A 9,664-nucleotide genomic window follows, 5' to 3' on the forward strand; every position below is an offset into this window, starting at 1 on the left:
AATCAGTGGACCTTCGAGTCCAAGTGAATCTGTTTATTAGATGCTGCTGTGGCACTGAACAGGACAGCTGTTCACAGGCACACTAAATCTGACATAGCAGTCGTAAAAGAAACTGGAACAAGACCAGTATGTAGAGGATCTGGACGAGATGAAAAACTGTTGGGGGAGGTTCTCTTCTGCACAGTTCAACCAATCCAGTACATGTGGAGGAGTTATGGAGTGTCTCCTGGTTAACACAGTGTTTCTAAACATACTGTACCGTCTCTAACATGTCACAGGCTCGCTTTCCACTTCCCCTGAAAACAGAGAACATCAGGTTGTTGGGGACTCGGAAGCTGCTACAGGCACACAGACTATCCAGTCTAACTAATTAACGTCATTATACTGTCAATGTCCCACGCCACTAGGGCGACATCTGCCATAGCAGCGAGATAGTGTTCTGCTGTCATGAAGTCCGGTATGATTACATTAGAGCCTCAACAGCATGATTGAACAGGGTTGGAGAGAAATGTGTAGATTTCACCAGAGCGTATTTTCATTTTGACAACCATACTCCGGCTGGCTCCTACTGTAGTGCAGCAGCTGAACAATACGTCTGTGGTTGACTCTGAAGTATTTTACATACATACAGCATTAATGTATTGTGTAATATTGCATATTTCACCTCCATTCACTTAATACTGTCCAGACTATTTCTGAAAATGAAGCATAGACTACATCAGGGCTCTCCAACCAACCCTGTTCCTGGAGAGCTACCGACCTGTAGGTTTTCACTCCAACCCTGTTCCTGGAGAGCTACCGACCTGTAGGTTTTCACTCCAACCCTGTTCCTGGAGAGCTACCGACCTGTAGGTTTTCACTCCAACCCTGTTCCTGGAGAGCTACCGACCTGTAGGTTTTCACTCCAACCCTGTTCCTGGAGAGCTACCGACCTGTAGGTTTTCACTCCAACCCTGTTCCTGGAGAGCTACCGACCTGTAGGTTTTCACTCCAACCCTGTTCCTGGAGAGCTACCGACCTGTAGGTTTTCACTCCAACCCTGTTCCTGGAGAGCTACCGACCTGTAGGTTCACTCCAACCCTGTTCCTGGAGAGCTACCGACCTGTAGGTTTTCACTCCAACCCTGTTCCTGGAGAGCTACCGACCTGTAGGTTTTCACTCCAACCCTGTTCCTGGAGAGCTACCGACCTGTAGGTTCTCACTCCAACCCTGTTCCTGGAGAGCTACCATCCTGTAGGTTCTCACTCCAACTCTGTTCCTGGAGAGCTACCATCCTGTAGGTTCTCACTCCAACCCTGTTCCTGGAGAGCTACCATCCTGTAGGTTCTCACTCCAACCCTGTTCCTGGAGAGCTACCATCCTGTAGGTTCTCACTCCAACCCTGTTCCTGGAGAGCTACCATCCTGTAGGTTCTCACTCCAACCCTGTTCCTGGAGAGCTACCATCCTGTAGGTTCTCACTCCAACCCCGTTCCTGGAGAGCTACCATCCTGTAGGTTCTCACTCCAACCCTAATCTAGCACACCTGATTATAATAATTAGCTGGTTGATGAGGTGAGTCAGGTTAGTTACAACTGAGGTTGGAGCAAAAACCTACAGGAGGGTAGCTCTCCAGGAAGAGGGTTGGCGAGGCCTGGACTACATGTTAAGCTGTCACTGGAAGCTATACAAACACGGCAATATACAGGGCTAGGTTGTGCCAAAGACAGCATTACTTACTGGGAAAAATATATATATTCCAATTCAATTAATTGAAAGTACTGTTTGTCCAATGAAAACAATGACAGCAGTTTGGTATATAATCATGAGGTACATTACATTCTCCCATCCATAACAATTACAATGACTGGACAAAGAATGGACTGGAATCTGATCCTGATGACAGAAATGACTTGTCAAACTGGTTCTGTTCTATACGTGCCATCACAAGTGTTGCTTCTGCTAAAATATAATTGCACCTGGCAGATACATGGGTTGTGTCCCAATTCTACATCCTTCCCCCAAAGTATGCACTTGCACACTTCCTATCATGGATTTAACAATGCCATAAACTCCCTCCAGCCAATCCAATGCTTTTTAATCCATGACAGGGAGTGAGCAAGTGCACACTTTGGGAGAAGGGTAGAGAATCGGTATGCAGGCTGTGATGTCATCCATGGTAATAATATTAGTTCAAGTTGGATTCCCGCCTCTTTGAGGCAACGTTGGGGAGTTGGGTTGGGTGGTTGGGGAGGCAACGTTAGGTGTTTGGGGAGTTGGGTTGGGTGCTTTGACCAGCCTGCAGTAGCCAAGGTGATCCGTCACCCAGGCAACAACAATGACATCACGGTCTTACTGAATCTTTTTTTAAATCATGGGGCTTTGGCCACGCCCACCAGTGCCGGCCGGAGGGTGCGCCCGTGGAGTTTGTAGCCCACCTTGGTTACTATGGCGACCGTGCCGGGCTCTTTACCCTCCACAGGGGAGTGAAATAGAGCCTCGTGCTCATAGGGGTCGAACTTCTGCCCTCCGTCTGGGTTGAGCTTGACCAGGCCGTGCTTGGTGAATACCTTCTGGATCTGTTTATCTGTCATCACCAGGCCGTCGTACAGGTTCTTCAGGTGGGGGTTCTTCTGAGAGGACACCTCCTCACTGGGCACGCTCTCCGTCGCCTTCTCCAAGATGTCCGCCACCTCCAGCAGGTCTTTGCAGAACCCTTGGATTCCTGAAATGTGCGGAAAGAAAGGAGATGAGTTAGTATTCTGTTAGAAAACATAGAATGAACAACATCATCGAATATGCAGTTCTAAAAGCATTGGGACAGTAACAAATTTGTTGTTTTGGCTCTGTCCTCAAGCACTTTGGATTTGAAATTACACAATGACTGAGGTTAAAGCGCACACTGTCAGCTTTCAATTTGAGGGTATTTTTATCCATATCGGGTGAACCGTTTAGAAATGAGAGCAATATTTGTACATAGTTCAGGATTATCCATAATCATGGTAGCATCGTTAATGTAGAGGTGTTTAGAAACATACTCTATACTTATTTACAATAAAAGTGACTCCAAAATCACACAATACATTATTCACCATTCATTTCTATTGGGTACAAAATAATCTGAAACACAACCAAAACAAACAGCGAATACATCCAACAAGTTTGTAGAGTTACAAGTTTGATGTAATCATTGTGTGCCTGAAATATGGGACCAAATACTACATTTTTTACTACTTTAATACACATAAGTAAATTTGTCCCCTAAAATGGGTGGACTATGTGCAAAAAGTTCTGTAATTTCTAAACGGTTCCCCTGATATGGATGAAAATACCCTCAAATTAAAGCTGGCAGGCTGCACTTTAACATCTGTCATTGTATCATTTCAAATCCAAAGTGCTGGAGTACAGAGCCAAAACAACAACAAATGGCACTGTCCCAATACTTTCGGAGCTCACTGTACCTAGAGATGAGCTTTATATTGCATGTTGCTTGACATCAATGAACCAAAAGGATGGTTTTAAATACCACCAAGTATGTCTGTCTCACTGGTGAGAATCAAACAAATATCCAAATGTTAGTTTACCATACAACTTTGTGTCTTCCACCATCTTTTGACTCCTCGTCCTCAGGTTCTCCGTGTCTGCCAGGGCCCGCTTGTACTTGTCCTGTAGACACAGACAGAAAAGCTGAGGCCAAGAGACAATCCTGTTCTCAAAGCTCTTCTGACTAGTGAGATTCAGACAGGGTGAGGTTAACCACTAGGAAACCATTCCTAACACACTGGTTTCATTCTAGGTAGTATTCTAGCTTGGATATTGGAACAGACTTATAGTGACTGGTGTGGCGATCCAGGACTAGGGTAAAGTTGCCCCTAGACCAAGGGGAGGGGGGCAAAGTACGGCCTGAGAGCTATAAAAAATATATATTTACAAAAATAAAGACCTTTTTCTCCCCAATTTCATGGTATCCAATTGGAAGTTACAGGCTTGTCCCATCGCTGCAACTCCCGTATGGACTCAGAAGAGGCGAACGTCAAGAGCCGAAACACGACCCAGCCAAGCCGCACTGCTTGTTGACACAATGCCCGCTTAACCCGGAAGCCAGCCGCACCAATGTGTCGGAGGAAACACAGTACACCTGGCGCTGTGCCAGCGTGCATGCACCTGGCCCGACACAGGAGTCGCTAGAGCGCGATGGGACAAGGAAATCTCGGCCTGCCAAACCCTCTCTTAACCCGGACAACGCTGGGCCAATTGTGTGCCGCCTCATGGGTCTCCCAGTCACTGCCAGCTGTGGCACAGCCTGGGATTGAATCCGGGTCTGTAGTGATGCCTCACTCACTGCGATGCAGTGTCTTAGACCACTGCACCACTTGTGAAGCCCCCGAAAATGTATTTTAACAAACAATTGGTCCCCCCAAAAATGTGGCCCTCCGTTGAATTGCAAAATCCCGATGTGGCCCTCGAGACAAAAAGTTTACCCACCCCTGCCCTAGACGCTGATCTTGGGTCAGTTTGGTTTTTTCCCCTAGTAATGGTTAAGGTTAGGATTGGGGGAGGGGAGGGTGATCCTAGATCTGTACCTATGGACATTTTAACATCTTGGCCATGTACTGTTATAATATCCACCCTGCACAGCCAGAAGAGGACTGGCCACCCCTCATAGCCTGGTTCCTCTCTAGGTTTCTTCCTAGGTTTTGGCCTTTCCAGGGAGTTTTTCCTAGCCACCGTGCTTCTACACCTGCATTGCTTGCTGTTTGGGGTTTTAGGCTGGGTTTCTGTACAGCACGTTGTGACATCAGCTGATGTAAGAAGGGCTTTATAAATACATTTGATTGATTGATTGATTGATTGATATGGAAACTGCACCCTGGAACCAGACTCACTGTAACCTCTTTGAGCTGCTCCTCCAGCTGGCCCTTCTCCTCAGCAAGGACCTTCTCTGCTGCGCTCTGCTCAGCATTCTGGTCCTCCTCCGAGCCCTGGCCGCTTTTCTGCTGGGCTGCTGTGCATAGGAGCCGTGGGGATGCCCTAACAGAGCAGACAGAGACAGAGAAATGGGTTAGATACACAACATGGGTTTAGCGGTTAATGCATTGGTCACTTTAGTGCACTGTACTGGTATCCAAACATGATTAATTTGTATATGGTACATGTTCTTTTTTTTTTTTATTAACATGGTAATACCATGGTAATGGTTAGCCTCTGGTATCCCGTTGCTGAAGGCTACATCCCATACCCCAAAAACATTTACCAGCCCTCTGGGTTTACCTATTTCAGATCAACTTTTTCCAAGTCATCTAAGGCAAATCTGTAATCAAGAATGGTTTACCTTTCGGTGCGGGCCATACAATGTGTGAAAAGAAACGTTGACATGAAACTTTCCCGGAGTTTACAGAATTCACACCATATAGCCTAATCTCCATAAAATAGCGCTGCCATCTGGGATCACGTGGTAATCTCATGTGGAAACTACGGAATATTGCTGTTGGTAAAATGTGGATTTCAACGTTGTTGTTGTTTTTTTTTAACCACAGTTCACACATTTAGCCCGTACGGACAGATCAGGCATTTCGGATTTGCTTTCGGTGACGCCTATATGTACAGGTCTCCCGGAGCGAAGGAAGAGGCTAGGTAATGATGTACGGTAACGTGCCATTAAAACGTTTCCTCCCCTGGCATCTTTCAGGTTGTCATCTCCCACTTGGCGAGTCTCTCTGACTGCAATCTCTCCTTGGCCAATATACAGGTAAACTACATTGTGACATTTTAGTAGCGAAGCCAAATGCCTTTGTTATAGTGTGCCACCAAACTACACCCAAAATAGCGTAACATTAGAACCTGCGGTACTGTAGCTAGCTAGCTAGCTAGTTAACGTTAGCTGCGTTAGCATTGGATTAGTTGATAGGCTAAGTTTTGAAGAAGGCGCATAGGAATTGAATGACATGGGATTCTGCTATCAGAAATGTGCTATTGAACTGTCATTACGAAAGCAGTACAATAACTAACGTTATATGACAGGTCGTTAGTTAACAAGCTAACGTTACCCAACTCGATGGCACAACGTTACAGACAATGCTCTAAACAACCGTATTAACATGTACCCTCGTAATTTATTACCTTATTATTGCAGGAGATGATACTACAACAGAATAGCTCTGTTTTACAGCTCGTACACACCAGCTCGCCATTTTCACTGATAACGCACGCTGAAGGAGCAGAGTACCCCAGTGGCAGGAGGGTGAGGTTGAGCCAATCACCAATCAGAAAGAGATCCGCCTAGTAGTCGCGTCCAATCAATGATGTTATAGAGTATGACGTCTTCCTATAGTTTGGTTGAGGTGATGATAAAGGTCGAAAACTGGGCACGTGACCAAGGACAGAATTTGTGCCTTTTGTAACTGAAGGTTATTTATCTTTTGTAACTTTTTAACAGTGTTGAATCATCACCAAATCCATCTCTGTCCACATCACCAACAAACTATCACGGTCCAAACACACCAATACAGTCATGAAGAGGGTACGACAACACTTTTTTCCCCCCTCAGGAGACTGAAAATATGGGTCCCCAGATCCTCAAAAAGTTCTACAGCTGCACCATCGAAAGCATCCAGACCGGTTGCATCACCGCCTGGTATGGCAACTGCTCGGCATCTGACCGTAAGGTGCTACAGAGGGTAGTGCGTACAGCCCAGTACATCACAGGGGCCAAGCTTACTGCCATCCAGGACCTATATACTAAGTGTCAGAGGAAGGCCCCAAAAAACTGTCTAAGACTGCAGTCACCCAGTCTAAGTCATAGACTGTTCTCTCTGCTACCACACAACAAGTGGTACTGGAGCGCCAAGTCTAGGTCCAAAAGGCTCCTTAACAGTGCAGCTGTTAATGTGCAGCTGTATAGCTTTTTTAATAAAGCGATGCTCTGCCTTAACAACACTATCAACAAGGCAGGTCCTACAGGCCCTAGTTTTGTCGCACCTTGACTACTGTTCAGTCGTGTGGTCAGGTGCCACAAAAAAGGACTTAGGAAAATTGCAATTGGCTCAGAACAGGGCAGCATGGCTGGCCCTTGGATGTACACAGAGAGCTAATATTAATAATATGCATGTCAATCTCTCCTGGCTGAAAGTGGAGGAGAGATTGACTTCATCACTACTTTTATTTATGAGAGGTATTGACATGTAGAATGCACCGAGCTGTCTGTCTAAACTACTGGCACACAGCTCACACACCCATGCATATCCCACAAGACGTGCCACAAGAGGTCTCTTCACAGTCCCCAAGTCCAGACCAGACTATGGGAGGCCACAGTACTACATAGAGCCATGACTCAAATCAAATCAAATCAACTACATGGAACTCTATTCTACATCAAGTAACTGACGCAAGCAGTAAAATTAGATTAAAAAAAAACAGATAAAAAACACCTTATGAAACAGCGGGGACTGTGAAGCAACACAAACATAGGCACAGACACATTCATACACAAACACGATAACATACGCACGATACATACACATGGATTTAGTACTGTAGATATGTGGTAGTGGTGGAGTAGGGGCCTGAGGGCACACAGTGTTGTGAAATCTGTGAATGTATTGTAATATTGAATTTTTTAATAAACTGCTTTAAATTTGCTGCTTTGGCAGCAGCTAATGGGGATCATAATAAATATGAAATACAACCAAGCCATAAGACTACTGAACAATTAATCAAATGGCCACTTGTTTTTACACTGCTGCTACTCGCTGTTTATTATCTATGCATAGTCACTTTAACCCTACCTACATGTACAAATTACCTCGACTAACCTGTAGCACCGCACATTGACTCAGTATCTACACCTGTTGTATTCGGCGCATTTGACAAATAACATTTTATTTAATTTTGATGGTAGGTGGGGGCGGGAGCTCCAGTATAATCACAAACTTACTTCCTTCAAAACATCTCTGCTCAGCGAAGCGCAGGAAGTATACATGCCCTAAACATGCCCTAACTGCAGAGGCCGTATATCGCAGTAAATGCTGTATGGCCACTTTAGATATCGGATTGACCACGCAGAGCCTTTGAGGCTGAAGCAACCGACTGCAGACGAAAGCCGAGGATTGAAGTCGAGGACGTGCATTTGCTACACCCGAAAGTGGGACACTAATGTGGTTTTCTAACTACAGGGCTCAGTGCAACATAGTAGTGTTGCCATTGTTTATAAACGTTATTCTTTGTAATGTCGAAATAAACATGTCTCCAGCCCACATATCACACACCCATAAACGAGTTCTATGTGTGTATGTTGTACTGTCAATTGGGAGGATGGAGCCTCAAATATCATATTCAATTGTACATATCCACTATATGAATCGCGGCAAAGTTACTTCCTGTTTGTTTCACGTCTTCAGGCCAGTTCGCGTGGGTCAAACAAAAACACTAATGATTGGTTGGCAAATAGTGCCTCCCACAATGCAGGCGATGGGTGCAAGTTGCAGCTGGTGAAGAGCAACTGCAGGAAATTGAAGTAGGCAGAGTGGCCTAACTCGGCGGAAACCATATCTCCCTCCAGCAGGTGAAGTTTTTAAAACATTTTCTCGCCAACAAAGCAAGGTGTTTTTGTATGGAGATCAATGAAAGTGTCGAATTTGGTCAACAAACAAAAGTATGGCTTATTTTCTAAGTGAAGTTTATTTGATCTAATATATGTTTCGTAATGCTTAAGCGTTCTGATATAGCTAGGACACGTGACATCGGCAATTTAAAAAAATGATTTTATGGGAGTCTTGAGATGGCTATGCATATTCATGATATGAGGCTAGTAGCATAGCGTCTCTCTCCATTGAATACAGGCGGTGACGTCAACAACCCTCATCAAATATTCAAAAATATTACAATAAAGAGATGTATCCACCAATCCAAAGAAAATATAGGCGGGAGCTAGACAGACACCGTGTCACTTTGTGGACAACGACTCCCATTGTTAGGGTGGAGAGACATGTATCTTGTCAGCCTATCCATAATCTTTAGCTGCAGTCGAAACTTCAATTTCCTGACCTTAAATCACATGCGCTAGGTTTCCATCCAACTGTCAACAGATTTTCATCCAAATGTAAAAATAACTGCATTAAGAAAATATTCGAATTTTCCCACAAGTGGTGTGTTTCCACCAAACGGATTTATACTTTTTTTAAAAATATATTTTATTTTAAATTATTTAGTTATTTTATTTTTAATATAGCAGTTCAAATTACAATACAAACCAAACGGACTTGTTGTGGATAAAATCACTGCGTGATGACGTAGTGCACAATTTTTTTCATCCCTGTTAGTGAGCATTTCTCCTTTGCCAAGATAATCCATCCACCTGAAAGGTGTGGCATATTAAGAAGCTGATTCAACAGCATGATCATTACATAAGTGCACCTTGTGCTGGGGAAAATAAAAGGCCACTCTAAAATGTGCAGTTTTGTCACAAAACACAATGCCATAGATGTCTCAAGTTTTGCGGGAGCATGCATTTGGCATACTGACTGCAGGAATGTCCACCCAACGTCGTTTTAGAGAATTTGGCTATACGTCTAACCGCCCTTACAAGACCACATGTAACCACGCCAGCCCAGGACATCCACATCCGGTTTCTTGACCTGCGGGATCATCTGAGACCAGTCACCCGGACAGCTGATGAAACTGTGGGTTTG

At 44.6% G+C, this 9,664-nt stretch overlaps 1 protein-coding gene across 1 annotated transcript; it reads right to left on the minus strand.

Annotated features, from left to right (window-relative positions):
• Positions 1–1,789: 1,789 nt before the first annotated feature.
• On the minus strand, positions 1,790–6,254 carry grpel1 (GrpE-like 1, mitochondrial). Its single transcript, XM_014206523.2, has 4 exons — positions 6,099–6,254; positions 4,865–5,009; positions 3,563–3,644; positions 1,790–2,703 (listed from the first exon to the last, which is right to left on the minus strand). Exons 1-4 carry the CDS (start codon positions 6,167–6,169, stop codon positions 2,351–2,353), a joined length of 651 nt encoding a protein of 216 aa, XP_014061998.1. The 5' UTR covers positions 6,170–6,254; the 3' UTR covers positions 1,790–2,350.
• Positions 6,255–9,664: the final 3,410 nt, after the last annotated feature.

This window comes from Salmo salar, chromosome ssa07 (assembly GCF_905237065.1).
Source record: "Salmo salar chromosome ssa07, Ssal_v3.1, whole genome shotgun sequence".
Lineage (NCBI taxonomy): Eukaryota > Metazoa > Chordata > Actinopteri > Salmoniformes > Salmonidae > Salmo > Salmo salar.